The sequence below is a fragment of the Meles meles genome, chromosome 8 (genome assembly GCF_922984935.1).
Source record: "Meles meles chromosome 8, mMelMel3.1 paternal haplotype, whole genome shotgun sequence".
Classification (NCBI taxonomy): domain Eukaryota; kingdom Metazoa; phylum Chordata; class Mammalia; order Carnivora; family Mustelidae; genus Meles; species Meles meles.
In genome coordinates this window covers 73,218,039-73,240,393 of record NC_060073.1, presented here as the reverse complement: position 1 = coordinate 73,240,393, position 22,355 = coordinate 73,218,039, and the positions used below count along the sequence as shown (strand labels likewise).

At 47.6% G+C, this 22,355-nt stretch overlaps 1 protein-coding gene across 2 annotated transcripts in view; it reads left to right on the top strand.

The window, feature by feature from the left end:
• ME3 (malic enzyme 3) overlaps positions 1 to 22,355 on the top strand; it is a 217,150-nt gene that overhangs the window by 91,480 nt on the left and 103,315 nt on the right. For both annotated transcript variants that reach the window (XM_046017562.1, XM_046017561.1), the window contains exon 4: positions 622 to 771. In XM_046017562.1, the coding sequence (XP_045873518.1) occupies positions 622 to 771 (150 nt within the window). The remainder of the gene's footprint in view (positions 1 to 621; positions 772 to 22,355) is intronic.

Genomic DNA, 22,355 nt, shown 5'->3' with positions numbered 1-22,355 from the left:
ATAGGTGAGAAAGAGATTTTTTTTGGAGCATGCTTTCTGAAGTCAGGTAGTACTCAGACACTTGTGAGCTCTGGTTGTGACAGGAACCAGCCACATGGGGTGGGAAAGCCCAGTTCAGACATCACTGGTGTGTTCGGTATCTTCCTGGACCCCACTCCGCCCCAGCCTGGTTGTCTTTTCTCAATGTCCACATAGTGATAACATAACTAACCGTCTGGCACCGTGGTTGAGATTCGAGAATCAGATTGCTTAGACTCAAGTCCTCACTCTGCCACGAGACCTTGGGGGAGCGATTTCATCTTTCTGTGCCTAGTCTCCTTATTCCTAAAGTAGTCAGCATTTTAGTACCTGCCTCACAAGTCCTTGGGAGTTTTAAATGAATTAATGTAGAATATTTAGAATTGTGCCTACACCATGAATAAGAGTAAGTACTATAAGGCAGATGATTCTCTCCTCATTTCATAGAAAATGAGACACATGCTGAGGAGAGATGGTGATTTGCCCATGAATGTGCCATTTTAAGTAGCTGAGTGGGAGCCCTGGGTCTTTGCATCAAGGGCCCTTTGTGCTCCCACCTGTAGGGCCCACGTGACCAGCTTGGTTCTTGTCTCCCCTTCCAAGGTACATCATTCTCATGACACTCCAGGACCGGAACGAGAAGCTCTTCTACCGCGTGCTGACGTCAGACGTGGAGAAATTCATGCCCATCGTGTACACTCCCACCGTGGGGCTGGCCTGTCAGCACTACGGCCTGACCTTCCGCAGGCCCCGGTGAGCCGTCCTGGGGCATGTTCTCAGGGAGGGGCTGTCTCCTCAACGGGAATCAATTCTTTCCTCTGGCTTTTCTTAATGGGGCTCTGGAGGCTGTGCCTGACTAGAGGCTTGACAAGACATTAGATTTTAAGCACTTGCTCAGAAAATTACCCCAGGCACAGAGCAATGAGTGGAGAGAGTATTAATATGGAAGCAAGGGGAGAGCGGAGCTCCTCCCCTCCTCCAGATGATAAATGCCCAACATATTGTTCAAAGTTGTCCTGAGAGGTATTTCAGATTGGTTTTCTCTCATTATCCACCTAAACCCCGCCCCCCCCCCCCCACCCTCTGCTTTTCTGGTCATCTCCACAGTGCTGATAGCTCTCTTACCAATTCTGGCCATTGAATAATGGAGTGTTGGATACCAAAGACTGAATTCCTCTGCTGACTCAGAGAACCAGTATTCATTCCTTCATTGGGGCTTGACTCAGATTCCACTTAAAAGGTCATTTTATTAGGTAAAAATTTGGCACTAGGTTTTCTTTAATAGACAAAGAATTTGGGGGCAGCTTTCTAAAAAGATTGCTTGGTTTTTTTTTGGTTTTGGGTTTTTTTTTTTGTTTGTTTTCCATGATGAATTTAGAAGATATATTTTTAAAAGTATAGAAGAAAAGGAAAAATGGGAGTATTTTCCAAAAATCCTCAGCGCACGATGCCTGGTAATGATCAATACATATTTCTAGCACTGACAATAAAAAAAGGGACCTCTATTTATATGTAATGGGACATTGTTTTGGTCCGTGTTAGAACATGTAAAGATATAGTGTATTGTGCAGAGATGTGTCGTTTATGTTTCCATAGAATTTATAAATCTGTGTGTATATATCATTTGATGTATGATGAACATGGAATCATGGATCTCAAACATCTTTTGTTAATTTGGAAAAAACAGTCTTCCTGTGCTGATATCAGCATTCGGGCTGAGCCTTGCAGGCTGAGACCCCAGGGACTAATGCTGGTTCCCCTCGGTCCTTTTCTGGCCCTACATCACCCTTGGCAGAGGGCAGTGTATCAGACCTCATCTTGTCGGGGTTGTGCAGCTGTGGACGCCCACAAGTCCTCATGCCTCGGAATAGCCATGCTCCTGCCATCCTGTTGGGGGGGCGCTTCATCAGGGGCCCAGAGCACTTCTGGTCTTCAACCTCTCTTTCAACAGGAGAGAGACAGAAATCATAATCTAGAACCAGTTCACATTATAGACTTCCAAAAGAAAAATTTCTCAATGGTTTAACTTTTAGGGACTGGTATTATTACTATGATCTGTGAGAGCCATGTGTGAGTATTGCTGGTAGGGACTCAAGTGTAAAGAACTGGTTTTTAATTGAAATACCGAATATTATTCATAATACAGTATCTATATATTTAAAAAAAAAGAGAGAGAGAGAGAGAGACTCCGTTTTTCTTATTCTCATTCCGAAACCAGTCCTGGCAGAGACCTTGGGAAGTGACGGTATCTTTCTGAAGATGCAGGACCCTATTTACCTCCTAGTCCCTACTCAGAAATGATCCCCCAGGCCCTCCTTCCTGCCCAGTCCAGGTCAGCTCACGTTCCTCCTCCGAGGCCTTCAGCGGCCTACAAGGCTGAAAGAAACAAGTCCAGCACTTTGACAAGAGCGAGTCACAGCCCAGCTCCTACTCAGAAATCCCATGCCCTAGCTACTCTGATCTGTTCCCCATGCCCAAGGACGCCTGGCGCTCCAGCCCTCCGCCCCTTCACACACGTGGTCCTCTCCGCCTCCCGCATCTGCCTGCTCTCCTCTCCTCATTCTCTGTCGGTCAGAATGGAGGCTAGACTTTCAAGTCCCCCAAGACTAGGCTTCTCTGTCTTCCCTGATCCCCACGGGGTGGAATGGCTCACGCCCCCCTTGTGCTCCCCCTCAAGTCTTCACACATACTTCTTTCTAGTCCATAGTTATAGTTTTTGTGCTTCATGTTTTTAATTATGTGTATATCAGCTGTCTCTACCAGAAAGCAAATTTCTTGAGGGGGCTGGAAACACATCAGATCCATTTGTGTGGACTAGACCAGTCCTGGGCAAGCACTTGACACTCTAATAGGAAAGCTGCATTGCATACTGGCTAGGAAGACCTAATTCTTTGCTGTTGGCTGTGAGTTTTAGTCTCCTTGACATTAGGCATGTTCCTTCTCCTCTCTCAGCCTTAATTTCCACATTTATGAAATGCAGGTAATAATACTAGCTACTTCAGATGCCATTTTGAGGGTAAAATGTGAGGCATGGATAAGGGACCCGGCATAAACGTGTCGATTTGCCTTCAGTGACTGTTACAGGAAGGAGGAAGAATTGCTAAACATAGAGTCATATTATGCATAGATGCCATTACATTTTTTAAAAGAAAATTAAGTCATTGAACACTTAAGGAACTCACACATTTACTACACACATGATTTGTCTCTTCCAGAACTCATTGTTTCCTGAAGTCCTTTAGCCGTAGCTCATGGCCGCTACTGGTTTGCAGCTAAGATCCTGTGGAAAAGCAAGCCTTCCCACTCCCAGGCTATGTGGGAGCCCTTCTCCACAGACTCCATGGATTGGGTTGTAGATTTAGTTGTGGGCTCCAGATGAACTAATAATAGGGTCAGGATCCTGCATACACAGCAGGATTTGCCTCCAGAGCCCACTCTTGAATCCAGGGAACACACAAAGCAAAACTTGAGTACATGAACATTTATGGAGCAGCTACTGGGCACTGGGCATCATGAAATTACTCCCAAAGAATGAAATATAGTTCTTGACCTCCAGCAAATCCCTAGCACAATGAGGGGACAGGCAATAATGATATGTTAAATATAATAAAAGTTTTAAAAAAGAGATTTAATAGAGACAAAGAACTACATGGGAGTACATGGGAGGGAGAAATTTATTTTCCCTGGGGGCAGTAAGATTGCATCACAGAAGAGATGATATTTGAGCTGCTCCGGGAAGAATGACTGGGAATTCCATGAGTAAAGGAGGAGGAATGGCCATTCCAGGAAAGGGCTTGGTTTTGTAGACACCTGTGTAGTCAGCCTGCTTGGGTTTCTCCCCATCGCCTGTGCCTGGCAAGGAGCCCAAGGTAGTGGGGTGGGGGAGGTGGGTTTTTACATCCATATTGGATGTATTATATTGGATCCTCCCAGTGTTCTGTCAGGTTAGTTTGGTAGCAGTATCTCCATTTCCCAGACGGGGAAACTGAAGTGGCCAGAGGAAAGGAACTTGTCCAACATCACAGTTGAGCAACCAGTGAAGTTAGAATTCTGACCACGAGAATCAGGGAAAGCCACATCAAAGACATGCCATTTGAGCTGGGCCATAAAAGGTCAAAGCAAAGAATGGAGGCAAAATTATTTATTGACCCAGGCACATCCACCTTTCCGCTTGCTAGAATGTAAGGCCTCTGGGACTTCGTGGTGGATGAAATGAGAGATAAGAGAGATATAGAGAATAAAGAGATAGGAGAATCGGCCAGTGTCTCTGCCCAAAAAGAAGAAAGTGCTTGGTTAACTTCCCACCCAAGCCCAAGGGGTTGGAGTCACGGGAGCCGTGTCACTTGGGTTCAGGCCCCATTGGCAATTCTCCAGTGGGTCAGCAATGGAGAGGGACGTGGCAGCCGAGTAGGGGGTTCATATGGGTGGAAACAGGACCCTACCATCAACTCCAGCCCAGAGAACCAGGTCAGCCCTGAGTGGGTGCAGTCAGCGTACTACAGAAGCTGGACATATAGCATGGAAAACAAGGCATGCTGTCATCCCCGCAGACCTGCAGTTGCCCAGAACAGGAGAAGAGGGTGATAATCACAATGCATGTCTGCTGAAGGCCAGGTACTAACTCTCCTAAGGTCTTTATATATATGAACTCATTTAATTAGCACAGTCCCCTAAGAGGTGGGCATGACTATCATCCCACTTGTAGATGGAGAAGCTGAGGCACAGAGAAATGACTTGCCCAAAGTCACACAGCTCATACCCAGCAAGGCCTGCACGCAAACCCATGCAGTGTGAACCGGAATGTGGACAGGTACCACCACACTCCACTGCCTGCTGCAGTCTGGGAGTGGTCCCATGTGGTGGGCTTTGGGGCCTCCAGGAATATTTGATCGCTAGATCCTGTTTGCTGAGCCTCTCTTGGGAGAGAGTGGGCCCGAGGCTGTGCGGGGCTGAGGCAGGCGCGGGCAGACTGAACTGTGTGCTTGGATTCTTCCCTCACGCTCCTGGTACAGACTTCCTGCGTGTGTTTGCACAAACCCTCCTTCAGATGATTACCCAGCGAAACTATTTGACATGTGACATCTGAGCTGTTGGTCCAGGTTTCCATTTGGCGGCTTTCCAGGTGTTGATTCCACACCTGCCTCGCTCTTGAAGGAATTGAGAATTCGGTCTCCACCTCAGTCCTGAGCAGCCTCTGAGGCCTGGCTTCGAATGACTTTATGGATTAGCATCTGAAAGGAGGACAGCCCCAAGGCCAAGAGGGAGAGAGCCAGCTCCTTCTCGGTTTCTGAAATGATAAACATTCCTGCCAGGTTCCCAGGAACAATGGAGTCCTCTGTGAAAGGGCCTGCCCCACTCCAAACTAACTAATCAGGTCCAGCCGATGCTAAAATTGAACTTCCAACATGCCTCTGCATCGCCTCACCACCTTGAGGGAGATGCTGGGCTATCTTAGGGGCACCTGAATATCCCTGGGCAGATAAACACGGCAGAAGGTTCTGGGCTTTGTGGAGCCTCCTCTGCCCCTTCCTTCCTCTCCATTGGCACACCCTCTGCGTGTGCCTCCGTGGGCCATAGATCCTGCAGAGCCTGGCTTGAAGCAAGGCCTTTGAGTGTCATTAACATGTGACTCAGAAGAGGAGCAAGCCCTGGGGGAGCCCAGGCAGGAGTCCAAAACGCAACTCAGCTAAGGAGGGGGCTGTGGGGAAGCCAGTATGGGTGTAAGACTGCTGTCCAGTGAGAGGGAATCCCCTCCCTCTCCCAGGCACCTCCATCTGGACCAAACTGGTCAACTCTGGATCACAGGAACTGTCCACCTCATGGGGACATCGTAAAGGTCTGAGGAGCTCAACATGTGTGCATGTGCTTTCTCCATTGTCCAGTTCCTCACAAGCTTAAACCTTGTCTTCACCACCCTCCTCTTGGGCTCTGAGAGATGTGCACATCCCTGGAACCCTAACATCGCCTGGCCTCTGTGTGCGATCCCACCTGATGGGTGATGAGGGCTACGTTGTCGGTAGTGGAAGGAACACGGATCTTGAAGCCAGGCAGACTTGGCCTTAAATCCCCGTTTCCGATGACTGTTTTCCAATGACTGTTGATGGTTTAGCAGCCCCTCAGTCTCCTCATGTGGGAAATGGGAGGGATGCCCATTCATGTGGCTGCTTGTGAGGAGTCAGTGAGATTCCGTGTGTCGAGGGCCTGCCCTCCTAGGTGCTCAGCAGCTGTGCCCCCCGGCTCTGTCATCTGACTCTGAGTCACCCTCTCCGGCTGAGGCAGTTCCGTCCTCTGAAGTGCCACCACACTGTCTCGTTGGATGTGGACCTGAAATGATCTGGACTTGAGTCCCTGTTGGCAGGGACAGGTGCAGACCTAGAGGCTGCGACGAGTGGGAGAGGCGAGGGGAGGAAGTGGGCCTTGGCATCACTGGGCCAAGGCTCTGTGGAACACACCTGAAGTTGGGTTTGGATCTGGACAAAGCCAGCCTCCCTGGGCCCCAACCCAGGCTATTGTCTTCCTTCTCTGCAAATCCAGTGACATGTTTACGGGACAATAACAGCTACCATTTATGGAATGCTGACAACGCCCGTGGCAGGCCCTCGGCTCGTTATTTCGGGTCCTTTATCCCTGAGCCCTACATGACCCCAAAAGGAGCTTCTTACTTTACCCAGATCAAAACCAAAGCTGACTTGTCTAAGACGTCCCTGCTAACCCAGTGCCAGTTTCCCGTGTCTCTCCTGCATTCCCAGTCAAGCTGCTCATGGCCCTGGTCAGTGGGACACCTGAGGGATTAACATGTGCATGTTTGCCTTCATGTAAGTTCCCTTGAATGACTGGCCTGCACACATGATGGTCACACACACACAATCTCATGGTGGACAGAGCACTGTGACTGGGACCCAGGGGAAATAGCTCAGCAACCCCATTAACCACATGGCCTTAGAGCTCAGCTACTCGCCCTCCCCGAGCCCAGATCACAGGGTCTGTCCACCTCGTGGGCACGTTGTAAAGGTCAGAGGAGCTCAATGTGTGTGAATGCGCTTTCTCCATTGTCCAGTTCCTCACAAGCTTCCAAAGACAGGACTCTCTCATCACTTCTCCTTCACCCCAGTGGCCAGAAGGGGCGAGATTAAGGCTCGCACTCACCTCCTTGGGCTTCCCGTTTCCTCCTCACTATATCTGTTCAGCCATTGCCTCATTTTGTTTTTGCTTTTGTGCTTGAATCTCTACATGCTTTTATTTACTCTTTTACCTCGTTTTGTTTTTACATCGGAACCTCTTTATCTTCGACCATCTCAACCGCTTCCACCACCTGTCCCTGCGTACACACACCCAAGGGCCCTGGGCCACGTGCCTCTGCATCCCAAATGCCAGCTGAAGCCATTGCTAGCCCTTCACAGGACCAGTGGGCACCAATATCTTGACTTCAAGCCACTCTGGGAAACAAAGACAACCTTACCTCAGCAAATGTCCGAAGACCCCTGACACCCAGGGACGGCCTCTGACCCCATCATCACGTGGACCCCAGGTCCCCTCTCAGTGGGTCAGGAACAGACACACAGGTTCCCAGCATGATTGGAAGGCAGGCAGAAAGCAAGGGTTAGCATCCTCAGACCGGCTCTCTGCTCCCCATCCTCGGGGCACCAAAGCACTGATTCCTTTGGCCGAGCCCGCACCCCATCCAGTTACACCAGATTTCTCTGCCAAGCTGTTGCCGCCGTACCACTGGGAAGGCTCCCCAGAGCACAGCAAGCACACGGCCCATAGCTGGGTCTGCTTAGCTTCTCATCCAGCAGCCCTGGCACTGGGCGCAGAGCACTGGGTGAGGAGTCAGGATGCATGGTGTAGAGCCCTCGCCCTGCTTCCCGGCTGACCTGTAGGCAAATCTCTGAGCTTCATAGTCTCAAGTCAAAGTGTAGGGTTGGACTGCATGGCTTCTGTGATCTCTTCCAGCTCTAGCCACTGATGATCTAATAATCCAAACTCTATAACCTAGTTAGGAAAGAGATCTTTGAATGAGCCCCAGTCACGTTATATAGCTGAGCCTATTTCCCCACCTGGAAAACAAACAGGGTCAAGTTAAAGCCGTAGTTCTCAGTGACCACTGTGCATTAAAAGCATATGGGAGCTTTTAAGACAGAATCCCCAACGTGGGTCCCGGGCAAGTTTCCTTTTCAAAAGCTTGCCAGGGTTTCTCACGGGCAGCCCACACCACAAACCACTGTGCTGGATGATCTTGACAGTTTTCCCAGCTTGGTCTTCTGTGAGTTTTGGGGCATCAATAACCTGCCATCCCTATTTTCTAGGCCACTCCAGCCTCGCAGTGTATCGAAGATTAAGGTCATGATAATAGAACAGAACCTCTATCTCCATTCACTCCTCAGCAAGCCTAACTATTGTAGCCGCTGCCAGGTTCCCTCGTCTCTCATTCACAGGATTAGTGGGAGGGGGGGGGGGGGCGGGGTGGTTGGGGCGGGTTGGAAGGAGACCCTGGGTGCTTCCTTTCTCCTCCCCCAATTTCCTCCTGAAGCCTCAGTCAGTGCACCGAAGTCCTCCCTCTCCCAAAATGCACACTCCTTCCATGTCAGCAGTTGATTGGACAGGAAAACTCATCAGAACAAAGACCACCAGTCTTTGTAAGTGAGCACATGACCAGTGTGGCCTGGCTGGGCCCATTGGAGTCCTTGACAGGAATGTGATGGAAAAATGGGAAAAGTTATGCAGGGACAATTTTACAGTAGGAAGAGAAATTGGGCAAAAAGTGTGCTATGGACATCAGAGTCGGGTCATAGTAGACCAAAAGCAGATGCCAGCTGTGAAGGAAGAGAGGGAAAGGAAGGAAATGAGCAGATCTGCGGGGAGAGGACAGCAGCGCAGGTGGGAGCAACAGGAAGAAGTAGGCGGAGTGAGTGCTGGTCCCTCGCTTTCCACTCCAGCTCCTAGTCACAAATTTACCATAAACTCTTTCCCCAGGGGTGCCTTAAGTGAATGCCCACCTTACAGGTCACTTGAAGAGCTAAGCTGGAAAAGGGCTGTGAAATTAGATGGAACTGATTAGCGTCCTGACCCACTGATGAACTGGGTGGGTGAGGCGAACAGGTTAACTGTAGGGCATCACAGATCAGCTTGCATTAGAAGCACCGGGACTCTTGGTAAAACGCAGATTCGAGATGACCCGGATGCTGTGGGGCAAGGACCACACTTTGAAAGCCACTGGATGAAAAGCTGGCAAAAAGTTGCCCCCTGAAAACTGAATGGAGACCATCTGCAGGAAGCAGAAGGAGCAGATACTTCCAAGCCCTGCTGCACGTTCGTAGAAAAAGCTGAGAGTCATGAGACGAAGGCTTTTGTGCCAGTTTTAGCGTTTTGGCAGTGTGACTGTCAATGCATCCCTCCCTGGCTCTGGGCCTCTGTGTGCTCATCTATAAAACAAGAGAATTTTATTAGGGGGCCTCAGGGGCTTCTTCCAGTTCCAGCCCTTCTAGTCTGTAAATGTTGAGTGGACTAGAGCACTGTGGCTCTCCATTTGCCTCTGAGGTGTCTGGCATTGAAGGGAGGACGACGTAAGAGGAGATGGAAACACATACTTATCATTTTCTGACAAGAAAAAGCTTGCAGACTTACCCACAGAAGTGTCATTTTGCTAAAAAGCTCTGACTCACACATGGGCCCCTTCCCAGGCAGACCAGCTGGGCTGTCCAGGGTCTGCCTTGTGTTGTTCCATGCTTGGGAATTGATGCTGGAAGAGAGCTAAGAAGGTGCCACCGGGAGTCCTTCCAAAGCATGAGGTGGTCCAGCTTTTATCTGACACGAATGTCCCGTGAAGCAAGTTACATTGTGTCTGTATCCCATGTCACTGAAACACTCTGGAACAGAGAAACACAGGGGAGAGAAGGACCGTTTATTCTTGTGTCTGAATTACAGGGAACTGCCTTTTTCTTTTGCAGAGGAAGTTTGAAGATTTACGTACAAAAGAAGTGAGTTTGTACTGAACTGCCTGGGACCTGCCTGGGACGTTAGCATCCAGAAGGAGCATCTGCTTTTTGGGGAGGACCAAGGAGCCCCTTAGCCGTCCATGAGTGTGGGTGTAGGGGCTGAGAATAAAGGTGGGAAAGGTGGAGCCGCCCCCACAGACACGGAGCTTCTATTTTTCTGCTCAAGCTGGGAGCAAATGAGCTTTATTAACTAGAACAGGATGTTCTGGGTTTGACTTCCTTTAGCCAAAGGCAGATTTCCCTGGCAATTTAAACAAACTGATTTTTGTTTCTTTTTTATCGGACTCTGTCCTTTTCCTCCTTTGTCCCTGGCAATCCCAGCCATGGTGATCAAAAGAATAGGGGTGGGAGAATTTCCTTACTGAGATGGAAATACGTACATACAGGCAGGAGTTGAGTAGACCTTTCCTCAAATAACCTTGATCTCTCAGTAACCTGTAAAATGCACGGCAACTTGGGTTTGCTCACGCCAAGTTTAGTCCAAAGGGAGTGGCTTCACAAGAGATGCCCCCAACAGTGCATATATTTTGAAAGGCTCTGGACTAGATAAAGAATAAAGGATCATTGTTATAGAATTTCTCGAAAAAGAGTAAATTTCTGCCTTGCCAGAAAAGAGCTCCACCCCCAGCTGGCAGATGCCTAAAATCCACTCTTATAGTCAGGTCCTTGGATTGGCTCATTGCACCTACAAGAATCCCCTCAAGTTTTTCATGTGCCCTGGATAGGTAACATTGAAAACTTTATCAATGAACTGGTTTCTTAGAGACTAATCCTGAACCAGAGTTTCCTAAAAACAAAGAGATTGTGGGCCCCTGGGTGGCTCGGTGGGTTAAACATCTGACTCTTGGGGTTTCAGCTCAGGTCATGATCTCAGGGTCCTGGGTTCAAGCCCTGTGTCTGGCTTTACACTCAGCAAGGAGTCTGCTTGAGGGTTTCTCTCCCTCTGCCTTCTCTGCCCACCCCCCCGCTCTCTCTCTCAAATAAATAAATAAATCTTACCAAACAAAACAAAAAACAAACACCCACGGAGATTGGGAGTTAGGAAGGTTAGGTTTTTGTGGGAACAGGAGAGGGATGGGAAGGAGTAGATCAGGAGGATTCTGTCTGGGATGCTGTAGATGGAAACAAGGCTGCAGCAGGGTGCCCAACGCTGTCCAGAGGTTACTGGAGGGGAACAAATGGAAAAGTCAAAAGAACAAAAAGTAATCTGGGTGGTGGAAAACGGACTTCTCCAGCTTGACAGCTCTTATCATATGAGCTCCTCTCCTGGACCCCAGCCTTCAGGAGGGAAATGAACTAGGTTTTGTTCTTCTCTATGTGTCCCATGGTGCTGAGCATAGTGTCTGCAGACACACCAGACAGAACACTTAAAGACTGTCTTCTGATTAGGTTCAGCAAGCCTTGATTAAGCACCATTTTTATGGTTGGCCACCGTCAAGTACAGGGAAGATCCAAATGAAATAAGATAGTTTATTCCAGGTCTCTGACCCTGAGGAGTTCACAGGCCAGCTGAGAAGAAGAGCATCTCTAAAACAATGTAAGCCACTTAGTAAAGTGTGTTGGGGATTGTCTAGTTTACTCTGAAAGTATGCAGGTAATTCATTGTGGTAAGAAATCTCTCCACTGAATTGTTGTTTCTTGATCTAAACCTTGAAAAACAGATTTTGATTCCCACTGGGAACGTGACCTAGCACAAATCCTTGCATGCAAAGATTTGTGGACGAGCTCCAAGCAGGAAGAACTGTCTGAGTGAGACACATGGTTGGAACAAGCCAGGAATCACAGACGCTCGGGACTGGGTATGCAGAAGGCACCGCTGGTTGCCCTTTCCTCCTCCTTCACAGAACCCTGGTTGTGTTTTTGTTTTGCTTTGTCAGTGATCTTTCTTTCTCCCAGGGGCCATGTGCTTTGAAGAAGTCTTGGTCTTTCCCAGCACAAACTAGTGGGTCTTAATTAATGCCAGCCAATCATGGTAAAGTCCTTTGGCCAGTGACAATTCTGGGCAAAGAGAGGGGAGGGTAGTCTGCCAGAGGATTCCTGGAAAGGTGTTTCTTGTCCCAAGAGGGCTCCTTCTTCCCGGGACATTTTCATGTCCGCATGGGATGTGTGGAATTCTGTTAATCATTCTACAGTCACGAAGAAAACAGCCCAGAGGCCAGGCCAGTAATACCCCAAATGGTAATGCGGGCAGCCTGTGTCCTTAGTGACATTGTTGAGCCACTGAATAAACAAATCGTGGAGGTGCCTTCCCCTGGACTTCTTGTTGTGTGAAATGAACTTCCTCTTTCCAGTCAGTTGAGTCAGTGCTGTGTTGCCGGCAGCTGAAAGCAGTGTCCCTTCCTGAGGGGATGCCTGAGTCACCTCTGTCACATAGCAGCTGCTCACGTCGGTTTTTTGAGACCTTCTGATGCACCAGACACTCTTCTAGGGTTTCACCCATTTAGAACCCACAACATCTCTCTGTGATAATACTGTTAGGCCCATTTTCATGAAGAGGGAAACTGAGGCACTATGAGCTCAAGTAACTACAAAAGGTTACATGTCTAATACATGGAAGCGTCCACTCCCCCGCGTCTCCAGAGCATATGCCTGAGCAAACCTTCCTGAGTCCCTTCCCTCTGGTGACTGAGCATGTCTGGTGGGAGGACTCACCACCACACTGGCCCACGGCGCGTGCAGGGGGTCTTAGGAGTCAGGCCACTGACAGGCTGGGGGAGGTAGGACTGATGTAAGGCAGAGAGTGGGGTTGGGATTGTATTAGTCTGAGATCACAGTACACTTTTGAGTGGGAAACTAACAAAAGTGTTTTTCGAGAAGGATAATTCTTGAGGACTCAAGAGGCAAGAGGAGAGGCCACAGGACACTGTTTTATTTACAGAAGCACCAGGAAAGCAGAGCCAGAGAGGGTCCTAGATGTGGAGATGAAAGTGAGGAAGGGGACCCTGTAGACGCTGGTGTGGTGTGGTGGTGAAGGGAGAATGGACAGATCCGAAGGTGCTGGGGCATAATGGTGGTCATGGAAAGTGAGATGGACTCCAGAAATGGACCTTCGAGCTGGATGGCGATCACCACCATGACCGCTGTCTTTCACTGAGTGGCCAGTATGGTGATGATTCTGGTATCTGTATTATCTCTGACTCTTACAACATTCCCAAGAGGTCAGAAACCATGATTGTCCCCAGGTCACAGACAAGAGGTTGAGAGGCGATGGGGACCTTGCCTAGAGCCATCTGGCTAGTGACTTCTCCAGGGTCCAAACCCAAGTCTGTCTTCTTCCAATGCCTCCCCCTCCATCCTCATTGGAACTCCCTCTAGTCCTGCATTGCTGAAACTTGGCATTTCTGAATCACGGGTCCCCAAATATTCATACACCCCCCCCCAAACAACAGGGGCAAATCAAACACATTCCTTAGCCTGAATGACATTAGCAGTTGGTGTCTGCAGGAGCCCCATGTGCATCAGCTCAGTTAGACTTCCCTGGGGGAAGACGAGGTGAAGTGAGGCTATGAAGGGCAATGCCGTGTCAGGGTGCCATATCAGAGCACCTTAGGGAGAGAGCCAGACCTTGTGCCTTGGCAGGTCCTGCATACCTGCACAGACAGAGCCTTTCTGGCAGGTAGCAAGGACACACCAAGAGCTTCACGGTCCTGCTACCATGACACCCCCTTGAATTGGTATTGGGATATTACATGGCCTCCCAATTTTAGAAGAACCTGCACAGCCAACACAGAGGTTACCAGTGCACCCCGGAACTCCCAGACAGCACTCCACTCTGGGTTCTGAGACAGGTGGAGGCATTGGCCTCCTACAAGGACTTTGAAAAGAGTCCCATCTCTTCCAGAAGCCTCAGGCGGAGCACTGTTTGTGAGGAGATGGAATTGATTAGCTCTGAAGACACCTGGGGCTCTAGCTGTAATTCTGCCGATTCGCCTCCCCTTGCAGCATACAGTGAGACCATCCTGCAACTGTCCATCAACCAGCTCAAAGGCCAAGAGGGGACATGACAGCCTGCCCAGGGGTACAAGTCGGTGGGAATGGTAGGACTAGAACTCAGGTCTAGAGATAGATATCCGCCCCCCATCATTTGAATCAAGCTTAATTCATAATGAATACTTACATGTATAAAGTAGTTTGAAGTTTTAGAATGAATTCAAATATAGTCCCACCAGCTGCTCTGTGAAACAGATAGGGCAGCCCCTTTCACTTGAGGAAATGGATGATTCCTAAGGTTGACTTCCCCAGGTTGTACAAATAGTGAGAGGTAGAACCGAACTGTTTCTATTTGCCATCCAGGACTCTTCCCACTGCTGGATGGTAAGCTGGTGATGGGCAGGAGTCATGTGTGTTTAGCTCACCATTGGATACCTAGCGCCCAGCACAGAGCCTGGCATATGGCCTTATTGGATGGAAGGAAGCTATATGGAAGGATCCATAGTTAGAATAGGAGCAATGATAAAACAAACCTGGAGTCTCATTTCCCTGATGACTTCTAATAGAATCCTACCTAGATGAAGGGCACCTGGATGGCTCAGTCAGTTAAACATCCGATCTTTAATTTTATTAATTTTGTTTAAAATTCTTAGTGTTTAATTTTTTTAAACATTAATCTAAAAGATTATTTGATTCCTTTAAGAATCTTCAGCAGGTAGACCTTCCAGGACCTGAGACAGAGTAGCGCTCAGTAAGTGCCAGGCTAAGTGTTTCTGGAATTTAATAGAATGTAAAAGCTAAGCTGGGAGATAAAAGTAATTGCAGAGTTTCTATGTTACTGGGGTAATTAAAGAATAAAATTTATCCCCCTCTTTACAAAATAACTTTATCCACAAACCCAGACCTATCAGTTGGAAAGATCAATAGCTAGAGTGGAACGCACGCCACCTGGGGGGGCTCAGCTGGTTAAGCGTCTGCCTTTGGCTCAGGTCATGATCCCAGGGTCCTGGCACTGAGCCCCGCATTGGACTTCCTGCTCAGCGGGAGGCCTCCTTCTCCCTCTGCCCACCACCCCCACCCCATTCGAGCTTGTGCCCCTGAGCATGCTCTCTCTCAAATAAATAAGTAAAATCTTTAAAAAAAAAAAAAAATAGAGTGGAATGCAATTATGACCTGCATTTCCAGAATCTTGGGTTCCAGAGGATTAATAACCATGTCCAGTCCTCATCACAGAAGCAAGGCAGTAGGTAGCACTTGTTGGCCAGTGTGGCCTGGACCTTGCAGGAGCCCGTCAGTGCTTCTCCTGTAGACATCAGGTTGTCATGGTAACATTTCTACCAACCGGAAGAACAGATGCAGCCAGAGTGAACCTCCTTTGAGCAAATGGGGGTGGGAGTGGGGGTCACCAGGGGTGAGAAACAGAAAAACGTCTCTGTTTCCAGACAAAGATGGTACAGGAAATTTGAATTTGAGTAACAATAGAACACACTTAGGCAGGGTGCTAGCTAGAATAATTAAGGTAAATATGCAATTAAATTATTCTGGCTATCAGACTGGGAGGTAAAACCTCTATGGAGGCCAGTGATTTTAGATTTCTGTAAAAGTCCACTTACCACAGATTGTAGCTGCCAGCTTTCTTTCCCATGGTTCTGATTCACTGTGTCAGGAGTGGGGCGCAAGGATCTCCATTTAGAAACTGCCCGCAGCTCATTGTAGGCAAAGCCCCCTCCCCCGGAAGTGTTTTAGAACTACACTGGCATCACGTGGACCCCATTTTCATAAACTCTACTCTGGGTAAACACGGAGCACCAGAAATCAAGTTGGAGCAGACTCTGCTGTTCTCACCTGTTGGGAAAACTTAGGGAAAATAAAAGTCCTTTTCTACTTAGTCCTAGTTTAAAAACAAAACAATAATAAGCTATTTTAGTTAGTACAGTGCACTTTCTTTTAAGCTTACATTTTGCTAAATGCTTCATTAATTGACGGAAACCAGGAGTTTTCCCTTTGCCTGATGCCCTCACCCCAGGACAGACTCCCACCTACCCTTTAAAATCCAGCCCCCATGTCTTCATCTCTTGCCACTTCCTTGGTCTCTCTCCTCCCTCCCTCATGGTGGAATATTTTGCTCCTTCCTCTATCTATCTGTGCACAGGGGCTTTCCGCTAATAATGTTAATGAACTCACTGCAGTATTACCCAGTGGTTATTTACAGATCTGCTTTATCAGATAGGCAGCTTATTAGACCATGTGTCTATTCCTCTTTGTGTCTTTGTCCTTTCCCTTTCTGTCACCCCTGGCATGGCAATTCCCATGTACTAGAATGAATATGAGCCCCATAAAGTCAGGAATTTTTGTCTGTTTTGTTAACTGAAATAAATTTCCTGATTGCCTAGAATAGTGCTTGTTATATAGCGGGGTCTAATAAGTAATTATTGAAATAGTTCATAAATGAGTGCTTTACCTCACACAAGCCAATAGAAAAGGAAGACTGGGGGATACCTGGGTGGCTCAGTCGGTTAAGCATCTGCCTCCGGCTCAGGTCGTGATCCCGGGGTCCTGAAATCGAGTCTCTCATTGGGCTCCCTGCTCAGGCAGGAGCCTCCTTCTCCTTCTGCCAGCCTTTCTTTCTCTCCCTCTCTGACAAATAAATAAAATCTTTAAAAGAAAAAAAAGAGAGAGAGAGAAAAAAGAAAGATTGGACGTACTATGTTTTTTTAGCATAACAGCAAAAATTATAATGACATTATTATGTCATTATAATGACACCACTATTGTCAATCTCCCGAACAGAATAAGATCCCCATTTGATATGTCTGTCATCTGATAGCTTGGGGGTTGGCTATACAGACCCAGGGTATTCTAATTGAGAGAAAGTAATAATATTGCAAGCATATAGCTCATACGTACATAAATCAGATCAAGTCAACTTTTGATAACCTTACTCATTACATTCTTCTACTAACATAAGCCCGGGATGTGAAGGATTTCCTAGGCTAGTTTACATGGAATATAGGAAAAATAGCTTTCTTCTATTGAGCACTGACCAAACGTGCCAGGCATTGTACTGCTTTCCGTGTATTATTTCTTTCAGTTGTCATATACAACTTTATTAGAAATGTTTCATCCCTGTTTTACAGATGAGAAAACTGAGGCTCAAAGGTAGTCATTTGTCATTTGTCAAGGTCACTGAGCTACGAACCAGCAGGCTTGAGATTGGCGTCTGTGTGCGTCAGAGCTTCTGCTCTTGAGCTTCACAATAACGCTGGTGATTTGAGTTGAGTGGATTCAGTTGGGACTTACTTCTAACCCGAGAAGCCGGCATCTTTCCCCCGTCATTTGAAAGAAAATGCTTTCTTGTCCTTGAACATTCCTGATCTTGAGTTTTCTGAGAATTCTTCCTCTAAAGACATTTATAGTTGGGAGGCTACACTTGGTCCGAATGACAGGTCAGATGTCTCCCGCGCCCCCTCCCCCATCACTCCCAATGAGTGGCCCTTTTAGACATTTGGTTCCAGGCGCTTAAACTGTCTCTTAAATGTGCTTCCAGGAATCAGGGTCCCTGAGGTTTGTACATATGTTTTCCCAGTGAACTTTTGTCCTCTTTGAAAACTGCATTCTGCTCTCCTTTATTAAATTCCAGCTTTCATGACTAATATGCACTGATAGCTCCAGAAATGTTTATATAACAAATGAAAGTGGGCAGAGTCTTCCGCTTACAAATTGCTTCAAGATAGGGTGCAGATGCCTGCTCGTAGAATTGTCTCGTAAATGCTAGCATAAAATGGATGTGAGCTTTTACAAGTTCAGCTTGTCCTTGGCCTAGGGGCCTGTACGGTTTCAGAGGGTCTTGCTAGGGCTCTGAGCTCCTAGCCCGTTTCTCAAAGGCCCCAGAAATGTATGACTCAGTGGGAAAACTTTGTGTGACTACTTCTCAAATCCGCTTCGGAAAAATCAACACATAGGATGTTTTTTTGCCTCTTTATCTTTCACATACCTGTAAACAAGGGGCCCCCTCGCAGGGCCCCTGAGTCAGAGGAATGGCAATTTCAGACTCTCAGGTTTGATGATTATTTGCTTGGAAAAATCAGAAGTTCATGTTAGAACAGAGCCATGTTCCAAAACACTTACTGCTCAGAGACTCAGATTAACTAGCGTTCTTCTAGACAGCAGGAAGGTGTGTGTTTATTTGGCAAAGTGGAGGCATGTGTGGGTCTGTGCCATGTTCACAACCATAAAAGAAACTGAAGAGTGTTAAGTGTGACTTCTCAGGAAAAAGGGGGCCTGAAGCCTCCGTGATTATTATTTTTGGAGGAGTAAATATTTCAGTAGAAAAAGAAACTCCTTTGTACCAACTCTGTCTGAGTTTCCCTGGCACATTTTAATATTTTCAAGTAACAGCTGAAACTACATTAACCTTCCCTGTTCTAATTGGAAGCATCTGTGAATTGTAAAATTAGAATTTTTCGATTCTGCACTGATTTGCTCTTTGGACAGGGGTGTCAGTTTCAGCTGAAATTTCCATCTATGACCTTTTTTCCCCCTCCTGTTTATAAATCGTCCAGTCAGCCAGTGATGTGATGGGGATACAAGGCACTCTTCATCAGCTTTTCCATGTATGCGTGCTTTTCGGATGAAAACCACACTTTCTTCTTTAGCTATTTGTACACCTTATCAGGATCCTTTTGATTCAAAGAGAACAGATGGAGAAGTTCTCCCAACCCTTGGAATGCGACTCGAACCATTTTCTCCTGCCAAAATGCATTCATGATCAATGATACCAGAGCAATATCTGAGATTTGCAAATTCCAGGAAGCAAATATAGACAAATAATGAGAAAGTTACTCTGGTTTTTTTCGGCTAATAGAAGCGTGCATCCTAAGGGGCTTCATGTTTTACAAATACCCCCTAAATCCAATGAGAGGCCTGAGGGCACAGTGCTTTCTTGCCTTCTCACCTGCTCGCCTGTGCTACTTAGACTACTTGGCTCCAGGATCCTACGTCCTCTGGTCCAGCCTCAGTATTCTCAGGTATGAATGGGAACCACTCCTGCCTCCCACATCTGCAGCGATGAGTTAATGCTGTAGCATCTGTAAAATGTGCCCAGTGGGAGTGTCTGAGTCTGTTCAGTCTGCTGTCACAAAATACCACAGACTGGGTGGCTGTAAACCACAGAAACTTCTTTCTCATGGAGCTAGAGTCTGGAAGCCTGAGATCAGAGCGCTGGCCTAGTTGGGCGAGGGCTCTTGCAGGTGGCAGGTTTCTCCTTTCCTTCACATGGCAGAAGGCTCAGGAGGCTTCTCCAGGGCCTCTCGTAAGACGCTGATCCCTTTCCTGAGGGCTCCATCCTCATGACTTCATCACCTCCCAGAGACCCCACCTCCTAATGCCATCACAGTGGGCCCTAGGATTTTCAACACGTGAACAGGGAGGAGAGGAACACATTCAGAACGTAGCAGGAGCTCAACAAATCTTGGATTCTTTTTTAATTTCCTACTTTCTACACACCAGAAGTAGAAATAATGAGTTACCCAAGGCCCAGAATAAGACTCGCCAGGAGGCAAGACCAGCCTGAGGCTGGTGGGTCTTCTGCTATTAAGGCTTCGTCCTTTGGGTTCAACCCCACCTCTGCAGTGTGGTACAGAGCGTGCTGTCCTCCTTTCCTGAAAGTGGAGAGAGCAAAAGACTGCAGGTGATCGCAGCCACTTCACGCACACTCTGTGTCCTTCGCTAGGTTCAAATTAATGACAACACAGAGAAAGGATTCCAAAGGGAGGCACCAGAAAGATAAGCTTGACTTTGCATAGTAGACACCCCATAAATGTCTTCAGTATTGACTTTAATGGACGGGACTGGCAGATCAGTCATTTTCTGAAAGTGAAAAGGAAAACAAACAATAATTGTGCCAAGACACAGGCAAACCAGAATATGTAGACACCCTGTCTGTGAACCAGGGTACAAAATTAAGCATCTCTTGGAGGGAAACTGATATTCATTCCTTTGGAAAACATTTATTGGGTTCCAACTTAAGAATTAATTAAGAGACTGCGAGTAACACTGTATTATTTTATTTAGTGCACACACAAACTCGATGAGATGATTTAATAAATTAGTGGTTAATTAGAGTTCTGTTTAAATAATAGGCAACTAATACTGAGGTTAATTAATTTGCCAGAGTTGCCCAGCAAGTAAGGGTTGGTTAGAGCTGGGAGCTGGACTGCGGTGTGTCTCGCTCCAATTCTGTGCTCTTGCTGCTATTCCATGGATTGATTTCTTCCTCTTCTTCTTCTTCTCCTCCTCCTCCTCTCCCCCTCCCCCTCCTCCCCCTCCTTCTTCTTCTCTGCTACAAAAATTTATGAAAGCTCCATCTTGGTTTTATCACATGCTTTTATTACTCAGTTTCTCCTTTTGTACCTACTTGTGATGAACTATGGAATTGGCGTGACTGACTCATGGTCTTTCCTCACGTCCTTGCGTCCTTGCAGAGAACAACCTAGAAAGTGCAGATCTTGCTAGAGTATGTTGTAGAATCCTAGATTTTTAGAAGTTATCTCATCTACTCTACATTTTTCAGAGGGGGAAAACAGACTCCAAGAGGTCTGGTTGGCCTCAAACTTCCTCAAATTCACAAAGCTAGACATAGTGGTGGAAACCCTAGCACCCTTGTCCTGACCGCTCCATTCTCACATCCAGGGAAGGAGAGAAAGGAAAGAAAGGAATAGATCACCTTTCTGGAAATCCCTTTCTGAAGGGGATACAGTGTCCATAGGGCTGTATAGGGAACCCATGGAAATAGTGTATTTGGTCCCTGCCTTTCTGAGGCTTCAAGTCTGCTTGGGGAAAATCATCACACAGAAGCAAGAGGGAGGAAAACGGGGCAGTGGAGCCAAAGGGCCCTGGACTGCAGCTCTCTCAGCCCTCCTGGGCCTGCTTGTTCTGTGCTCCTTCCCCTCTTCCAGCAATGTCTCTGTCATACCCCACTGTGCTGCTGCTGCTTTTTTTTTTTTTTTTTTTTTTTTCTGGTCTGCCTCCATCAGAAAACCTGACTAAATCAGAGGTAAAGTCTCATCCCTCCTTGTTTCCCATGTGCCCAGCAAAATGCATGGTGCAAAGCAGAATGGAGCCTGTGCAGGGGGCAAGGCACTTGTTAACTTTGAGCACGAGAGAGCCAGGAAGCCCAGCCCACTCCGAGGTCCCCCCGAAGGAGTCCTATGGACAGATGTCTCACTCCTCACCTTTAGGCCTCACTCCAAGGACAGGAATACTCCACATCACTTGTTATCTGGGAGGATCGGAAGAAGGAAAAGGGGCCTCCACCGGGGCTTTGTAACATCCCACCTAGAGGGAGACAGAAAGCAAACAGGATGGGCTGTTCAAGGTACAGGAAATTAGCTAGGGTTGGTCAGTGGGTTAAAAATAATCAAAATGTTCCTCATGATAGAAAATAAAACCAAAGAAGGAGCGTGAGTGGCCTACCACGACCCATCCCTTACTTCAGCTACATTCCCTGCAGACACTTGACCAAACCAGGGAAGAATATGATTTGTAAGTTCCTCCAAGGCGGGGCCAGCTTCCTCACCTTGACCTCGGGCGGGGCCTCACCCGCTGCTGGGCGGCAGAGGCCCTTGGGACTTCTCAGATCCTCCTCTCCTGCTGCTGTTCTGCCAGACCCTACCCAGAGCCTCTTGCTGTATTTCAGAGGATAGCTTCCTTTCCTGCCCAAAATGTGTCTGTCCTGGCAAAAAACAGGTGCTATGATGGTATTGTGGCAACAGGGAGCCTTTGTTCCCAAGTCGAATGAACGTACCACCCCAACGCCCCCCCCCCTCCGCCGCCAACCCAGTCTCAGTGGTTTGCCTAATGTCACGGGCCCTTTTTAATTAAGTCCTCATTCTGTGTTGCACTCGCTGCCAAGAAGCCTAAATGAATGTTGTCTATTGGAGTGGATTTTGCTAGACCCCCCTCCCCCAGTTCTATTTTAGGAAACTTCCGAGGGTCACTCGGCTGCCCGCAGAGATAAGGGTTGAGAGTCTTTTTCTCAAGAAAAAACATTCTCCTAAGTGAACATTATCTTGGCTTTTCTTTCTCTTTGGTGTCACTGAATTCTAACATTCCAGAGGATTTTTCTGACTCTTGATGGAAACTGGAGATAACGATGTAATTGACAGGCTTTGTTGGATGGAGGAAACCTCACGCACGCTAGCCCTTGCAGCATTCCCGCAAACTGGGGTTTTCAGAGCTGCACGGGGAAGGAATCGTGATTGCTGCTGCTCGTGGCCACCGTGTGGAAGGCAGCGTATTGATGCATTCGCTTCCTAAAGCTGCTGTAGCCACAGCAGCTGGGCCTTAAAACCACAGGAACTCCTTGTCTCACAGTTCTGGAGGCCAGAAGTGTGAAATCAAGGTGTCAACAGA